We start from the raw sequence: 18,338 nt of genomic DNA on the forward strand, positions 1-18,338 counted from the left end.
CAGGGATCAGTGTTCAGAGCACTCAGAACCACTGGGCATTTACTGGGACAGCCTGGCTGTGCTGGGCCCCATGGAGCTCCTCCAGGCTCTTCAGGGGGATCAGAGTCCTTGTCTTTAGTTCTTGTGGCTTGTACAGTGGTTAGGATAATGACTTGGGCATTTTATGTCCAGTTCTTTTCACACAGTGACATCAAGTGACTGTACAGGAGTCTTGCTGAGCTGACTTTGTAGTGCTGGGGAGGACTCGGCCCCAGTGTCCCCAGTTCTGCCCTACTTACTGCATTTTTTGATAAAGAAAAGCCTTTTTTAAAGTTAAAAGCTAAGGCTAAACAGCCTGTGCAGTTACTAACTCCTCACTTTGTAGTATTCAATCAATAGTGAAACATTTGAGTTCATTCTGCTAAGAAACAGACGTGGGCAGGCTTTATCCCACACTTACTCATCAGCCCAGCTCCCATTGTTCCAGGGGAGAGCTGAGGGAGACTGAGCTTGGCTAAACCAGTGTTTAACAGAAATCATGCAAATGAGTCTGTTATCTTGAATAAAACTGTGGAGTTTAGAGCCAGACAGTTGTTCCCCAGTTATTTTATCCAGACACATCAAACCAAACCAAGAACTGAATTGAAAGCTTGTCCCAAACACAAGCAGCAATGCCATACACTGAAAAGCTTCCTATTATCCTGTCCTCCTTGAACTGGATTGATTATCACCCAGGGAGCACCTTTTTGAATAGCTGGGTAAGTCATTCCTCACTTTTCATTTGACCTGTGCACTGTCAGACATCTGCAGAAACTGGAATTAACACCAGAAGGATGCACCAAGCTGCCAAGCCTGTTTATTCTGTTCCTTATATGCTGCTGGTGATTGAGGTACTTGACCTTGCAGTGGCTTGGAAAGCTCTTTGATGGGATTCTTTATGGAATGGTGTTGTTTCCTTAGCAGGCATTTATCATTTATGTGATGTATTGGTGGCTGGGATGTGCAAGTTCAGGACACACAAGAACCTTTTGAAATTGTACTTTTCCAGTGCTCTGTGTTTGGTATCTGCTAAAAATGAAGCAGTATTTGAATCATTATAAAGCTTCCCTGGAAGCAAGATACCTTTAGGCTGTGCAGCAGAAAAAAACCACTCCTCTAAATCTGTATTTCCCTGAAGTACCTTAATTTGTGCAAAAGATAATTCAACTTTCAAAGCTGACAGGTGATCATGTCAGTGCCTCCCAGGGTCTCATATCTGAGTCCAAGGTCTGGCTGCTCCAATCCAGGCCTCCAGTGTGGCATGGGGACACTGTGCTCTGGAGCCTGACCTGTTCCATGAGCCCATGGGGGCAGGAGTTATGGGATCAAGCTCCCAGGGAAGGGTTTGGGATCTGTACCACCAGAGATATTTGGGGATGGCCACACCAGGCTGGATTCTATTGTAAATCAAAGGTGACTCTGATGAAGGGGAGAGAATGATGAGGAGGACACCATGGATATCAGAAGGCTAATTAATTACTTGATTATACTATACTGTCTACATTTCATCTAAACTCAATCTGCCAAGGAATCACTCTGCATACACTGCCCAGAATCTTGTGCCTGTCAGTGACAGTCCCCACACACACACCTGGCCCTGACAGGCCAAGGAAACAAAACACCATCACTGTGGGTAAACAATCTCCATATTGCATTCTACTGTGGCACAAACACAGGCACAGCAATTGGTAAGAATTGTGTTTTCCCTTTCTCTGAGGTTCAGAGAATGTGAATCTCAGAAATCCTTGGGGAGTATTGTGTCTTGCTTTTCTCTGTGAGGAGAATGTGGCAACAGGATTCCCTGGAGCTCGCTCTGCTGGCTGGGGCAGCACCACATCAAGTGGGTATTTATGGAGTTTTCTTAGGAGGAATCCTGCTGGAGCACCTGTTGGTGCTGGATCCAAGCCCTACAGGTCATTTATGTGGGGGAATGGGGAATTTTGGGGCCTTTGCTTCCCCTCTGGTTTCTTATTGCATTCCACGGCACCAGCACATGCAGATGTGACTTGAGGCTGCTCTGACAATTCTACAAATTATCATCAAATTTACTTTTGTAAACCAAAATGCACCTCTGCTAGGCAGAACCATGGAATCAGGGAGTGGTTTGGGTTGGAAGGGACCTTAAAAATCACCATGTTCCACCCCTGCCATGGCAGGGACACCTCCCACTGTCCCAGGCTGCTCCCAGCCCCAGTGTCCAGCCTGGCCTTGGGCACTGCCAGGGATCCAGGGGCAGCCACAGCTGCTCTGGGCACCTGTGCCAGGGCCTGCCCACCCTGCCAGGGAACAATTCCTTCCCAACATCCCATCTATCCCTTCTTTCTGTCAGTCTGAAGCCATTCCCCTTTGTCCTGTTGCTCCAGGCCCTTTAAAACAGTTCATCTTCCTTGTTGGCTCCTTCAGGTACAGTGAGGCTGCAGTTAGGTCACACTAACTCATTTGCAGATTGGTTTGGACCAAAGATCTCCTGCCTCCCCCATTTTTTATTTTTGTTTCTAAAGTTTTGCAGCATCTTTGGCAGTTCCTGCTCCCCTTGAGCCCTGGGAGCTGTGTGGGTGCATCAGGAGGATTTGGCTGCCCCCTGTCCCTCTGGAAATGGGACAACTGGCCATGGAGCTGAGCACTTGACCATGGCAAATGAGCTGCCCTCATCAGTGTGTGCTGGTGTATATTTAACTTAATAATGTGAGCAGATGGTCATTGCACTGATTCATGAGGGAAGGGAGGAAGCTTGGCTTGGGAACGTCAGGGCTGAGCGCTGAGCATCGGAGCTGGGCGGGAGGAGGGCAGGAGCAAAGCTGAACAAAGCTCACTTTGTACTCTCTGGGGTCTCTTGGTTTGGTTTTTAGTTTGCTTTTCTCTTTTACAAAGTACCATCGAATAAAATCAAGTCGAGGTGACTCATCAGGCCTGCAGAAATGATCATTTCCCTGGAGAGGAGGTTTGTAGAGCACAAGCAGGATGGTGCTGAAGTGTTTGCACCTCTGGTGGTGCTAAAAAGGGGGGAGATGGGGAGGCAGTCGCCTGTAGAGTTATGAAACTTCTCACTCTGCTGTTGCTATTAAAGATGACAGCTCTTCTGCAGGGAAAAGGTAACACTGGAGTAATAATTCTTCAGTAGTTTTTATTTTTGCAAAGAGCAACTTTGTTTAAATCTCTTCCCATTTAGTAGGATTTAACTAGATTTTCAAGCCAGAAGCTTATAGTATAAAATATTCAGCCACTCTCCTCATTAGCCAAACTGGGAAGTTCACAAATCCTCAACCTGCAGCAGCTCTCAGGAACAGCTTGATTTGCTTCTTAATTCTGCAATTTTCACTGGAGAAATGCTGTATACAGAGGAATATCCTCTTGAGCAAGAGCCTAATCTCATGTTTAGGTTGCTGTTTCTCCTGGTTGCTGATTAGCTTTGCTGTCTTATCAGTTTATGTCATAGTATGTGACTATAAATTGACTTTGCAGTGAGGAGGGAATACGTTCGTCTTCACAGATGCTGCTGTTTCCATGGAGATAAAAGGACCAATGGCCTTTTCTTGGTTTGGACTGTACTACAGTGAGCAGGCAGAGATGGTGCATTCGAAAATGCAACATTTGGTGCTTTGATATTTCCGTCTAAATAGCAAATGAGAAAGCATATTGTTCCTCCTTGGTGATGAAGTTGAATAATAAATACAGCTTTGGGACTTTTTCTGCAAGCAGAAAGCGAGCCCACCAGGAATGTGAGGACAGCGTGGCTGGTTTATGCTTGCTAAACCTCCTCTCTGGGAAAAACCTTTTGGCTTTGCAAAATATAACCCTGTAGAGCCTTTGGGTTTATCTGATGCAGTGTTTGATGCTGGTTACATCACCAGCTTACTTATCCGTGATGTTCCACCGGGGCTGAGCCTGAATGAGCGTGCAAAAGCTGTGAATGTGATTTTTTTTTTTTTTTACTTTATTCTTTTTCCTTGAGAAAGAGCTTTTCTACCTCAGATTGCGTGAAAGAAAATATAAATTCCAAGGCCACCCCCCCTTCAAGGATGGCTTGCAGAAGGTGTTATTTGTGAGTACCTTTTCCTTCTTCATCTGTCGTCACATCTCTGATTTCTGTGTTGAGGATTCCAGAAGTGGGAGTAGTGATCAGTTTATTGTTGGGTAGGTTTCTTTCCACGAACCATTTTTAGGGTGTTACCTTTTCTGGTAGATGAATGCCCTGTATATTAAATGTGTTTAGATGATGATGATGATGATGATTGTGCATGTGGATATTTAAAAATACAGTGTAATAAAGTGAGTAGTCTGTGTTTAGCAGGGGGAAAAAATGAGGAAACTCTTCACTTTGCATCCAAGCAGCAATGCAGGGTGCTAGGAATTCTGTCTGTGATGAGTCAAGGATCTCTCTTCCATTTTGTTGGAATGCTTTGTCATATTAAAGTGCAATCTGTCTTTTCAGTACAGAAATAAAATGCAAACAGCAGAATGTGCAGTGCAGCCCTGAGCAGCATCACACCGAGGAGGCAAAGTTCCCTGTGGTTTTGTTGTTACTTTTATGCTGATGAAAACATAAAGATGAAACATTCATTGATTATTATTCCCTGGAGCAGTTTCTGGAGGGTTGAGGGCAGACACAGGAGCTGATTCTCCTGTGGGCTCAGGAGCCCCTGGAGGGAGCTGAGCCTGAGGCTTGGGGCTCAGGACTCAGCCAGTCTGCAGGATGGGGCTGGTGCTGGGATGGATGGAACACACAGGTGGTTTGCTCCAAAATGGACACAAACAGGCAGGAATTGATGGAACACACAGGTGGTTTGCTCCAAAATGGGCACAAACCAGGCAGGGATGGATGGGGCACACAGGGTTTCCTCCAAAATGGGCACAAACAGGCAGGGATGGGCCCTTGGATTTGTCCTCACTCCCAGTCCAGGGGCTTGGAGATGCTGTACCTCTTTTTGCAGTTCTGAGCCCTGGTTAACCATGCATTCCCTTTAGGGTTAAATTTGGGGGTTCCAGAGGATCCTGCATGAAACACACGTAATTGTCATCCCCAGCCTTTTCCAGTTATTTTAGCAGTGCCTCTGAGCAGCCTGATTTGAGTAAATCAGCTCCACGTTCAGCTGCACCATCCACACACAGGCAGAGTAAATAAAGCCATTCAAAACCAGACTCCTCCAATAGAATAACAAAAGAATATTAGTATATGTCTTTGAGTTTTCTTCAGCTTTTTGTGTTGTGCTGAAGGGGTGAATGGTAAAGTTGAAATGTTTTAAAATCAAAATAAATGTGGAGCATTTTGTAGGGAGTTGAAATAAGTAAACTTGGAGAACAGGTTGCAGCCTTCCAGGTATTCATGGATCAGCCTGAAATATCCTGGTGTGTGTTTATCCATGGGAGAACAGTTCTGGTTGTGTTGGACTCCATTTTAATTTGGGTCCTGGGATTTGGGGATTCTGTAACTCTCAGCAGGGAATGGATTTCACAGAGTGCTCATCATGTGGGGGTAAGGGATATTCAATCCCTGTATGTTGCTGTCTTTAACAGTGAGCTTGCAGTCTTATTTACAGATCCATCTTGTGCAGGATTTTCCTGTTTTGCTGCTTATACCTTTGGTATCTTGTACCCCCCTCAGCACGTTGCTGTAGAAAACAAGATGTGGGTTCTGCCTCCTACTATAATTCTGTCTTTTAACTCCTGTTTAAGAGAGCTGGTGCTGATGGTTGGAAAGGGGAAAATGTAAGCTGGGAATTTTTTTAAGAACTTTTCAGAACACATGTATATGGAAAATCTTTATGTTGTTTAAAACTGATGGGTTCTCAATACTGAAAATGTTTGTTAAACTGTTAAACACCAGTCCTTCAATGCTGAGTAAGTTTTCAGATGAAACCTTACATATAACAACTCTGTCAGTGTTCTTGTAATATATATATATATTATATACACATGCCAAAGATCTTTGCTACTGAAAGTATCTTTTTTAAGGTAAAAATATCTTTTTCATCTTTAAGTTTAGAAAGCCTGGTTGTTGCTGTTCTAAGAAAAGCTGAACAAGAGTGTCACACTACTTGGATTAGTGAAAGCAGTTTTTTCAGCTGCTGCACTGAATAGAACATATGTCACTGGAGCATTGTTTTAAGTAACAGGATTTGCCTTGCTGTAAATCTCTCCTGCTGTATCTGGGTAATTTCATTCTTTGTACTTTGCTATTTTGCCTCTTTCATCAGCTGCAAATCCAATATGTATAACTGGCACTGCTCAGCTTTGGGTTTGCTGTGTTATTGCTCTGTGAGATTATAAATGTGCCTGTGTTCTGTAAGGGGAGTTGTAGTTTCTTGAGGATTTCTGGGACCTGATTTAATGATGTGGGAGATACAGAAAAGAAGTGGTGAATATATCCACATTCTGATTTAATCTAAAAGATATTTTCCTTCTCTTGTGTCTCTTTGCTCTTAATTTCTGGGTTTGGACTGTGTGGGTTTTTCCTACAGATTTTGACAGCTCCCAGTAAACACAACTGACACAAGTGCATCTTATGAGTCCTGTGAATTATTCCACATCACCCTGCACCATAGATGGGGTTCTAGTTAAGACTTAAAAAGAATTTTTTCTAATTATAAGCATCTACATATTAATAGTCTTAATTAAATTCACCCTAGTTCCAGCTAACCCAGGATTGGAGCAAACTGTGCAGGGTTGCAGAAGGATCCCTCCTGTCTGTTTGTGTAGGCTGGTACTGAATTTTCATGAAACCTAAAAAAGTTTATAATAATTATTTCTAATTCTCTGTAATGCTAAATAAGTGCTGTGTTCTAGGATGGGACAAAATAATGGCTGTTCCTTGTTTAGTATGCTGGGCCTGTGGTGGTTCCATTCTCCCAGGAGATGATAATTATTTACAGGCCCTTTGATGGAGGAGAGGTCAGTGAGAGGGTGCCTGATGATTCCATTGAAAAATCCAGCTGTGGGCACTTGAGCTGGGAATACACAAAGGGAAGCATTATTCCAAACAAGAACTCCCAGTCTGCAGTTCTGCTGCGCCGTGTACAAATCCTGCTATTAAATCATTTTGATGACAACCAGATTTGATGAATTCTGGAACAAAATTCAGTGGTCTGTACTCTGGACTGTGTGTGCTGCTCGTTTGGAACTGCAGCTTTTATTGAGCATCCTTGTAGCTGGTGAAAACATCTTTCATTCCTGTGAAGAGGAAATGGAATTCTCGAGTGCTGTGAGCCAGGCTCTGACTGTTGCGTGGAAGGGGAGGCAGCAATGGGAGGAGGGAGATGCCAGCAGAGCAGCTTTGCAGCATATGGCTGTGCTGCTTGTGATGTGTGGGTGAGGTTTTTGACTCTCAAACTCCTGCAGAGTAATTACACTGCTAATTACACCTGCCAGGAGCTTCCTGCTGCCCCCCTGTGTGCCTCCCAACACACCCACCTGGATGTGGTGGCCAAGAAGCTGTGCCCAAAGAGCCACCTTGGGCTCTGTGAGAGCAGATCAAAGATTTGCTCCAAGAGCAATCCCTGGGCATGTTCCCATAGTGCCCAGGCAATGAAGGGAGGAGTTGGGCTTCTCCTGCAGCGTGTGCTGGTCTCTGCTGTGAACTGGAAGGTTTTTGTGGATGCAACCATAAAAGCAATGGCAGCATTTAATGTTGTGGGGTAGCCATCCAAAAGAGTGCATGCCAGGACATTAATTAATAATAACAACACTGGGAAAAAACCATAATATTGTCTGTGTGCCACCACAGCTCTCTGTGATGTGCTTGGCTGCAGAGTGCTGGACATACAGTGGGGTGAAATGAATAGCAAAGAAGAGAAGGTTTCACAGTGCTGCTTCAAAAACCAAAATCATACTGCCCTCTGTATTTTGGGTAAGGAACAGTAGGAATTTGACCTTGGAAATGGGAATGTGTCATGTGCTTAATCACCTTGAAGTGGCCACAGCCACAGACAGCTGCAGTCAAACCTGGGCTGGGACAGTGGGAGCTGCCATGAAAAGCTTCCTGCTGCTTTCTCTGCTTTGCAAAAAGCTGTCCTGTGGCCTGGGACGGGGTTTTCATTCTGGAAGCCCTTCTAGCAGGTTAATAAACTTGTTAATTAGCAAGCATTTAGCTGGAGTTGATGTGATTCTGTATTATTATGACTTTTACTGTTCATCACCTCTTTGGGTATCCTTTGATTATATTTCAAATGTTGTTCCTCATGAAAGTAATGGTTGGATTTATTAAACAAGAACAGGACAGACTTTATTAGTTTCTATCTACAATATTTTCTAATCTCAGCTGTTGCCATAACTCTGGATCAACTTGAGAAAGAAAATTTGAATTTGTAAAATAATGTTACTGTTCAACAGGATAAAACACTGGGAAATGCAAATATTCCTTTTAATAGATCCAATCAAACAAACCATTCTTGGCTCCCTCAGCTGACATGGAGGGAATGGGCTGAGGTAGGGGATGGATTTGTCTGCCCCTCCTGCTGTTCCCAAGCTGATTTCAGAAGGATGGGTGCACACAGGTATCCAGGACAGCAGCCTGTGCTGGAGTTATTTTTTTTCAACATTCTCATTGCAACGTGCACTTTATGGGAAAATGTGCCAGAAGAAAGGGAAGAATCCTGGCAGATGGAGGGGAACAGATTGTTGTTCCAGACCAGAGGAGGAATGGTGAATGGAGTCAGGGCTCTGGGGAGGGCAGCAGCAAAGGGCAGGGAGGTACTGAGCAGCTCCTCTCATCAGCCACATCATTAACTCCAGACAGGCTCCTTCCAGCTGTGCTCCTGCCCCCACTCCCCTCAGTCTGGAGTTTGGAAGCTCTTGTAGGAAGAAGCTCTCAGACAGCGATGGTTTAATAATTCTGCTGAAAATTCAACAGCAGCAGAATGAGCAGGGGTGGGTGGATGTCCTGTGCCACCACAGTGTCCTGGGCAGGGAGAGGGGACAAGCTGCCCCCAGGCTCCCAATCCTGCCAGGAGCATCTGCTGGCTCCGAGCACATCGTGAGAGCACAGGATAACCTGTTAGAGAAAAAGCAATTCCAGGTTAATGGCCAGAGTGTTCTGCTCTGCCAGGTTGTTTAAAAACCAATACTGAGAAAATTGTCTGCTGAGTTTGGGAGGCTTGTTGGGGATTGCAAGAGAAAATGAAAGAAAAAAATAAAAATAGTTCTGGCTTTATGTGATGACCAGTAGTCAACTTCTTTTTATTTGTACATCTGAGCAAGGCTCTAAAACCAGAAGATTAAAAAGAATTGTCATTTCTGTTTGCTGATGGACAGGAAAATGCTGTTCAAATGAGTGGATTCTAATGGCAAATATGATGGGGTTTACAGAGGGGTGAGAGGCACAGCCCCAGCTGCCTGGGGGCTGTGTGCTCTCTTAGGAGCTGGGTTCCTCCTGTTCTGTGGGGGAATGAGGTGTCCAGGGTTTGGGTCACATTTGGCTCTGGTTTTACTGGCAGACTCATCTGCTCTGCCAAGAACCTCGTGCAGGGATTCACAGGGGTTGCTCCCAAGGGGAGAGCTGGAATGAACTTGGCCTGGGAATGGGAAATGGCCAAACTTCCGTGTGCAGCAATGGGCCAGAAACTGAAATTACCAGCAGCAGCATTTGTCAGCTGTCATTTGTCTTGTCCTGGTGCTGAAGTACCTGGGCTCTCTTTGTAATCCTAAATCATCCTTTGAAGAACAGCAGCTACAGATGTGGAAACTAATCTTCACAGGGCTGAGTATCTGTGAGACTGTGAACAGGAGCAGTGATTAATTCTCCTCCAAATGATTGAAATGGATTTCTTCTGAAGTTTTTAGGTGTTAAAAATTAGTAAATGAATTCTAGCTTGAATGCAAACTTGTGTTGAAGGCTGATTGCAACATATAGCTATGAAGTTTAAAAAATAATTAAAACTCCAGCCAAACCAAACAAACAAACAAAGGGATTGGAACTGTAAACATTCTTTGGTATATTACAGAGGGGTAGATGATTGCAAGTGCTGTTTTGACAGGTGATTGAAGGCACAAAATGCCACATGTGAATCTTAAACTGCACTGGCAGATTTACCCCATTGCTTTGGGTAGAATGAGCATTAGTCAGGGGCTGTAAAGGCTGAGCCTCATCACTGTCAGGCTGCCATGAGTCACTGAGATCTGGAGGAGCCCAAACAGAGTTCAGCTATTCTAAATTTCAACGTTCAGAGCAGAGCCCAGACCTCGTGGTGCGCCCAGGATCCTGTCTGAGGATGCAGCCCTCAGTGGCCCCTCAGTGCCAGCCTGCAGCTGAGCCTGTCCCCTGTGTCACCTCCTCACCTGTGGTGGTGTCAGAGCCTCCTTGGGCAGGGTCAGCTGCTCCCAGGACGGGATTGCTGCGTTCCTGCTGCTCCTGGAACTCGGGGCAGGCCAGCTCCTGAGCCCAGGGCTGTGCCACAGGTGTCTACAAACCACAGCATGGGGAGAGCTTCTCTTTGTGATAACTCACTCGTGGGCAGTTTCGGAAGGAATTTGACACGGGTCCTCTGAATTGTATTTGATGATGTGGTTTATTTTCTTATCTTCTACATAGGCAGGAGGGCTGAGTTCAGCTCACATTGTTACAGCACAGTTCAGAAGGTCACAAAACCCTTAGTTACAAGATCTTTTAAGGAATTATTGACTAATAAAACACTACTAACAAAGATATTTATGTTTTTAACCCAGTCCTTAAATATTTTATCTTACAGATCCATACTACAATATAAACATTTTTAACCAATCATGTTATGACACTCAACCCTAAAGTACTGCATTCTAAGCTCCTTATTTACCTCTGTTATGACTTTATTTTTTCTATATCTTAAACTCTAAACTTTCCTTTGCTTGACATATCTCTACTTCAAACTATAAATCCACATTCTCACTTCTAACACCTAAGTTTAAAAACCTTTTCCAAGATCTCAAATCAAATCCTGTGTTTAATTCTAAACTTTAGTTCACAAACCCAAAATTCTACGAGCTCCTTAGGTTTCAGACTCTGTGGTATTTTCGGGGTCCCTGGACAGAGGAGGAATTGAGAATCTGACTCCATGTTCTTAGAAGGCTTATGTTATATATTATATTATATTATATTATATTATATTATATTATATTATATTATATTATATTATATTATATCACATTATATTACATTACATTATATCACATTATATTACATTACATTATATCACATTACATTATATTATGCTATACTAAAGAATAGAGAAAGGATACAGACAGAAGGCTAAAAAGATGATAATGAAAACTTGTGACTCCTTCCAGAGTCCCAACACAACCTGACTGTGATTGGTCATTAAGTAAACACAATTCACATTAAACCAATCAAACAAGCACCTGTTGGATAAACAATCTCCAAACCACATTCCAAAGCAGCAAAAGCACAGGAGAAGCAAATGAGATAATATTGTTTTCTTTTTTCTCTGAGGCTTCTCAGCTTCCCAGGAGAAGAATCCTGGGCAAGGAGGATTTTTCAGAAAATATGATGGTGACAAGATTCCACCACCTTCTTTACTGTTCAGGTTCTTTTGGAACCTAGGAATACTGGAGCAAGACATATTCATGGAGCCTTGAGGGCAGAATGGTTTTGGAAGAGCCAGGAGCAAACTCTGTTCAAAAAGCTTTGTTGAGCAGAGCTGAATCCAGAGAGATTCTTTCATATTCTTTCATATTTCACTGGTTAATTCTCTGAAGAAAGAGACATCTGTGTGGAAAAAGAACAGTGGTGGCAATGGAATCTGGAGCACTCTCCTACCGATTTCCTGCATTTCCTTCTTTTGCTTTTGCTGGAAAAACCAGGATGCCAAGGCAGGAGCAGGTTCCTCATGAGAGCAGTTCCCCTGCCCAGGCTGAGACTCGTGCCCTGCTGCCCCAGGACTGAGGGGAGCAGCTCGTGTGGAACACTCTGTGCTTTTCCTGACAGAAAATCCAGCTTTGGCTGCTTGGATAGAGCCCATCAATGTTTTTGGTGTTGTTCTCCATCTTTGGTTTGAGTTTTTTGTCTTCCCAAGGGGTTTGAAGGTGACCCATGGGTACCTGAACCTTGTGAGGTGTTAGAGGGCACATCCCACCCTGGGGTGTGTCTGGGCTGAGCTGCATCTCCAAAAGCCCAAGTACTTTACAGGAGTTACCACCTTTGAACAGAAAATCCAGCTGATCCTGGCCATGCAGATGCTGACACAGTGTTGGCAGCAGGAATCAGAACAGGCTGACCTTGTCTTTTTTCCTAAGGATTAGTAACTTGCTCCTTCCTGAACAAAGCCTGACTTCTTTTTGCTTAACCACTCTCTTTGATCTCGTAAGAAAGTGACCTCACAGGATTCACTTTAAGCCTCAGGGATGCAGAAGAATCAAAATCAATCTTCTGAGACTTCTATCAAAACACCAAGAGAAAGATGGGGGGAAAAGTGCATTTGTGTACTCTAGCACACACACACCCCCTCTGTTAACTGTCGGGTTGGATGCTCACAAGTTAAAGGAGGATTTTCAATTTAACAGCTCCCTCTTCCACTCAAAGAGCTAGGAGATATTGATTATTTTTTTATGATTTCCTAGAAGAATGCTGTGTCCTGAGAAATTTGATTAGGTGGATTTATCATGGAGGACTTGCTGTGCTGAGCCTTGTTTAATGTTTCCTGGCACAAACACCAGGAATGCAGGGACGTGTGTGCTGTGTGCTGCTTAAAGATTTTCCAAGCTTTCCTTCAGAGGTGGAAACCCCTTGTCTGGTTTTGTTTTTGTTTTTTGCTGCTTAGATTTTCCAAGCTTTCCTTCAGAGGTGGAAACCCCTTGTCTGGTTTTATTTTGGTGAAACAATACCAATCTAATGATCTGGGGTGCAGAATGTCTTTGTGCAGTAAGGGATTTTTTTGTTTTCTTTCTGTACTTTGAACAAATGAACAAATTTGAACAATTAAACTGCTATTGCACAGGTCTGAATATTGCTTAAAACATGCGTGAAACTTGGGTTCTTTCACATTTTCAAGTGGTTTATTTTGCAATATGTTTGTCATTGCTGGGCTTGAAGAAAGCTTTGTGTCCATGTCCATTGCACTGTCCCTCCTCATTCAGAGCACTGTGCATTAATTCCATGACCAGAGAACAGCCTGACTGGTGCAGAGTAAGGTGCAAGCCTAAAGCTTCATTTCCACAGGGACTTTAACCCTCAGTCTTTCAGCTTTGCCTTCCTTCTTCGTGGCAAGGCAAACCCCAGGCCTTAAATTGGCATTTGATCCTAATTCTGCAACAAACCTTTGATTGACTCCTCACTGCAGCAGCTCCTCCCCATCATTGTGGTGTGTGCATTTAACCCTGGCACTGTTCCCTGTGTCCCCTGGCATCCAGATCTCACAGCTGTGCCTCAAATTTCAGTCCCCATTCTCCTGAGTTTCCAATTCTCCTGTCAGCACCTGCCTTCCCCTCAAGAGCCCCTTTCTCAACACTGCTGGTTTGACTTTGTGTTTTTCCTTGTGTCGTAGGTCTTTAAATACTCTGCACCAGTTTTGCTGTCCAGCTCCATTGTACCATTCCCAGCTAGCTGTCCCTGCCACACACTCAGAGTACAGGTAAGAGTAGACATGCTCCACCCTCTGCTGCTCTTTGAGGGACATCTGGTGCTGCCATTTGACATGAGACAAGCAATAGTTGCTTAAGTTTTAAAAGGAAAAAAAAATTGGATTAAATATCCAATATTTTTGAGGTCTTGTAGGGTAGCTGTGGATAGAACCATAACTGCAGTGAGTCCTTCTCTCAGGCACTCTGGAATTACTCTGTAAAATGAGTGTCATGTGCTTTAAGGCGCACATCCCCCTGGGCTTGCAAAGGTAGGGAGAAGGGAGGTGCAGGCTGAGCTCTCACGTGACAAATACACTGAAATATTTATATAATTAATGGAGGATATTGATGTTCTCCTTAGCAACTCTTTTTTTCCATCCCTTCCAGTAGCTGAGGAATTCATCCATGTGTTTAACCCTCTGAAGGTTAAAGGCACGGACCTGGCCAGGGCTCAGCACTGCCTTGGATTTGAGTGAAAGAAAGGGGTTTTAAACACATCCAGGCCCTGAATACATCAAAAATACACATCTTCCAGCTCATATTGCTTCTTTTAACAGAGATGCCTTTACTACCTATGTGTTCTCTTTGATCCAGTGCAGAGAGCAGCAATTACATCCCATAGTACAGTTTAGTGTCAATGCCAGTGTTTATTGTAACATCTTAGGGAAGCATCAGAGGGCAGCTAATCTCAGTCATTGGAAATGTGAAAACTGTTAAAAAACTGTGCATGCCATGGAAAAGATTGTCTTGAATTTTTACTTCTGCTATTAGCAATCGACTTGGTGATAATTGCCAGCTCATGAATAATATTAATATCAAAATATTGGAAGCCTGGTGCTGAAAAATCAAAATCATTTTGCACGGGTAATAAGGAAAGACAAAAGCAAACAATGAATCCTAAATCTGTAAATGCATAAACATATTTCTGGTTTGAATATTTCATCCCCTAGTTACCTCTCTCCATGCATGCTTGGATTCACCCTGTTGGTTTGTGTTGCAGCATCTGTTTGTGTGTTTGGTTTTTTTTCTCCCATCAGAGCCCTTCATTTATTTGGTGGTAGTGAGTCCATAGTTGAGTTGTAAGACAGCTCAAATTCCTTTGGTGAGGAGCAGGGCCTGAAAACTCTTAGATTCCCTGCTTGCTTTTTAGTGAGGCTTTTAGTTTTGCTATGTCCTTAGTTGATAGTGCTTTAATTTTAAGGATCTTCCTGTTGGGATGTTGATGGGAAAACCAGCTGTTCCTTGAATGTCTCAGTGTCTTGCTCCACATAGGGTGTTATTTTTATCAGTGATATTTCTTCTGGAATTAAAGCTTAGAGCAGCTGAACTTCGTGCTTGAAAAATCTGAATTTCTTCAGGGCTTTTTTTTGTGCAGTGAGGACAGGAGTTCCCTGCTCTGGGGGTGTGAAGCTGTGCAGTGTCAGAGTGCTGTGGGACCTCCAGCTGATGGCTCAGGACTGTGAGTGGAAGGAGCTGATCCCTGGCCTTGTTTGCTCTCAAGGAAATTTGGGCTCAGGGGAGACCTTGTGGCTCTGCACAGCTCCTGCCAGGAGGGGACATCCAGGGGAAAAGGGGCTCTGCTCCAGGGAACAGGGACAGGAGGAGAGGGAACAGCCCCAGGCTGGGCAGGGCAGGCTCTGGGTGGAAATCAGGGCAAATTCTTCACTCAGAGGTGTCCAACCCAGCTGTGGCTGCCCCTGGGTCCCTGGCAGTGCCCAAGGCCAGGTGGACAGGGCTTGGAGGGACAGTGGGAGTGTCCCTGCCATGGCTTTGAGTCCCTCCAACCCAGACCAGTCTGGGGTTCTGTGAACAGGGGGAATATGGAAAAGCTGCAGCCAGCCTCTCCCAGGGACAAGAGGCAACCAAACCAAACTGCAGTAAGGAAATTCCAATTAGATACAAGGCAGGGAGAGAGGGAATTTCACCATGAGCTTGGTCAAACGTTGGAGCAGAGGCCAGCAGGGGACGTGGGGTCTCTGTCCCCAGCCACACTCAGGTCAGTGGGACATCCCTGCTGTACCTGCTCTGAGTAGGGACTGCACTGGCCACACCTCCACCAAATGATCCTGCACCCCACAGCACTCTGTTCTTGGGAAGGATAAAAAGAGCTGCAAACAAGAATATTTTAGTCTATAGAATTTAATTCCAAGTTACCCTGCAATGTTTATGCTGCCCCTGCTCACAGATGTGCTGCTGTGCTGGAACCAGGCTGTTACCATCATCCTCATGGCAGGAATTGGTTTGGTTTGCCCATAATTTCAATTTCTGAAGTTGTTATATCCAAAGTGCCATCCCCACAACTGTGATCTCTGAGTCAAGTGCAAATGATGCACCTGGTTTTGTGCAGGACCTGCAAATGGGGATCCCTTTGCTGTGAATGAAAATGAGCTGCTAGAGCTCTAACAGGATTGGGCTTTGCATTTCTACATACACATGATGGCATTAAATTTAGCTTTTAGTCTTCCCATTTATCAATTTATAAATAGAAATCATTAGAAACAAAACTAACAGACGTGGATGCTTTGGTCTGGCTGCAGTTTTGAGGCTTTATTTAGAAAATACACTGAGGGATTAATTTTGTAGCCCAGAATTAAAAATTAAATTTGCTCTGAAAGAAGCAATTAATGAATGCACTACAGTGAAATCTGGAGCATCTCTGATTTGCTGTTAGCTAATGGCTGGATGTTTTATTCACTCCAGCAGTTTTATTTCTGGTCCAGACGATCTTTGGCATCTGTTTTGAATGGTTAATAGGGAAATAATGCATTTTTAATAACTGCAGCTATTGCAGTAATCCCTCACTCATTTTACAATGCTCAAAAGAGACAGAAATAACACAAGTTATCTTGCATTCTCCTATTACAAGGGAAGTCTTGGGAAGCCTGAGCTTGTTGTGTCCTTCCAGCTAGATGCTTGTCTGGGTTCCAGTTAGCCCATATGCCTCCTCTGCTTGCTCTTTTTGGGTTATTTCTGTTTGGGAATTAAAAAATAGACAGCAATGTCTGTAGCTTGGCTTCTCTGACTCCCTTCCCCTTCCTGCCTCCCGAGTGGAGCCTTGAAAACAGCAGCCTCTGGTTGGAAGCTGCAGGTTCCAGGAGCTGCTCTGGGTCTGTCAGAGATCATTGGAATGCAGATTTGATATCTGGTGTGAAGAGAAAAGTAAAGGAAGTGTGGAACACCCAGAAAATAGAAATCCAGGTAGTCCTGTACTTCAGCTGCTGAGCCTCTGGTTTGATCCAGGCATCATCACCTCAGAGGCCTCACAGCTGGAGCTGGGCAAAGCCCAGAGCTGAAATGGCACCTGCAGGAAGGGAATTTCATCAGCTCTGTGTCCTGCCTGAGGAAGCTGAGTCCCAGCATTTTCTAAACAGGCTTTCTATGGCTCTAAACTGACAGAGAGTAGGTTTAGAATAGATATGGGCAAGAAATTCCTCCCTGTGAGGGTGGTGAGGCCCTGGCACAGGTGCCCAGAGCAGCTGGGGCTGCCCCTGGATCCCTGGCAGTGCCCAAGGCCAGGCTGGACAGGGCTGGGAGCACCTGGGACAGTGGGAGGTGTCCCTGCCATGGCAGGGGTGGCACTGGATGGGCTCTGAGGTCCCTTCCCACCCAACCAGTCTGGGATTCTGTGACAGATCTTTAGACAAACTTCAGTCAGACCCTCAGCCCATCTGTGCAGGAACCTCACACACAGAAAATTCCATGTACAGAGGTGCCCCTGCTGGGGATAGCCAGCCCTGTTCCTGTCTGCCTTCCCTGTGTGGGTATGGAACAGGCTGATGAGTGCAAACTGCAACTGTGGACACATTTGCTTACCACTGAGCATCTTTCCATCTGATGTCTTTTTTCATAACTGTGACTTCCTCGCTCTGATTTGCATCAAATGTTGGCTGTCACTCATTCCTGTCTCCATCCACCCTACCTTCCATCCTTCTAATCTCAAATTAGATGCCCTCATCATGTCCAAAGACCATTTTTTAAATCGTGAAGCTAGAGATTTTTCTTTTCTTTTCTTTTTTTTTTTTCCCCAGTGAGACCTGTGAAAACAAAATGATAATGCAAAGGATGTTATAGTACCAAAGAAATCCCATCATTTTCTTGCAGTCTCTGCCTGCTTAATGTTTAATCAGCACCTCTGGGAGGTAAAACCATCATTCTGAAAATACTGTACTTGTGTGAAATTTTAATGTGGAATCTTTGTTTCACCAGGTAATGTTGGCTTACATGCAACAAACCACTGTGTGGACGATGATAGAAGGATTGGTTGTGCTATTTCTTTCTGTCTGAGCCCCTGGGAGGCTTTGGAGCTGTTTTGCCACCATAACTGGTTAACACAGAGGCTCCCCTGCAACAATGCTGAGCTTTCAGATGCTTCCATCATGTATTGGAGTGGTTTGGTTTTCCTTAACTCTTCTCAAGAGCACAGTGGGAATTTTTGCACACTAGCACAGCCAGGGAAAACTGGGAAATAGCTTGTACCCCTAAAACAAACAAACAAACAAACAAACAAATCTCTTTATAGATAAATGTACCTTGCAACTCCCAGTTTATTTTTTCACACTGCTGGGCACCGCTCTCTTCCCTGAGACACAAAGCAAATACTTCTTGTGTCCTCCCTACAAACAGCCCTAGAGACATCCCACAGCATGCAGCAGAGCCCCTGGCCCTGTGGTAGCTGCCAGTCAGTGCTTAGTCCCAGGTAAGGACATATCTGAAGGAGCTGCACTTCAGAATTCTTTTTAGTACTGATATGGCATTTCATACATAATTGCATATATAAT

The 18,338-nt window shown here is 44.3% G+C and overlaps 1 protein-coding gene across 10 annotated transcripts in view; it reads left to right on the forward strand.

Moving 5' to 3' along the window:
• The window catches only part of LOC129124858 (IQ motif and SEC7 domain-containing protein 3-like), a 157,283-nt gene that overhangs the window by 119,089 nt on the left and 19,856 nt on the right, over window positions 1–18,338 (forward strand). For 6 of the 10 annotated variants that reach the window (XR_013183852.1, XR_013183847.1, XR_013183850.1 and 3 more), the window contains exons 3-4: window positions 13,485–13,571; window positions 17,589–17,699. The exons of 1 other annotated variant lie outside the window; for it this stretch is intronic. Coding sequence is in view for 1 of the 9 variants with exons in the window: in XM_077184516.1 (XP_077040631.1) it covers window positions 13,485–13,571 (87 nt within the window). In the remaining 8 variants the exon portion in view is untranslated. Of the gene's footprint in view, window positions 1–13,484; window positions 13,572–17,588; window positions 17,767–18,338 lie in introns of all 10 variants that reach the window. 3 more of the 10 variants (XR_013183853.1, XR_013183854.1, XM_077184516.1) reach the window with 3 other exon arrangements.

Source organism: Agelaius phoeniceus, chromosome 11, assembly GCF_051311805.1.
Source record: "Agelaius phoeniceus isolate bAgePho1 chromosome 11, bAgePho1.hap1, whole genome shotgun sequence".
Lineage (NCBI taxonomy): Eukaryota > Metazoa > Chordata > Aves > Passeriformes > Icteridae > Agelaius > Agelaius phoeniceus.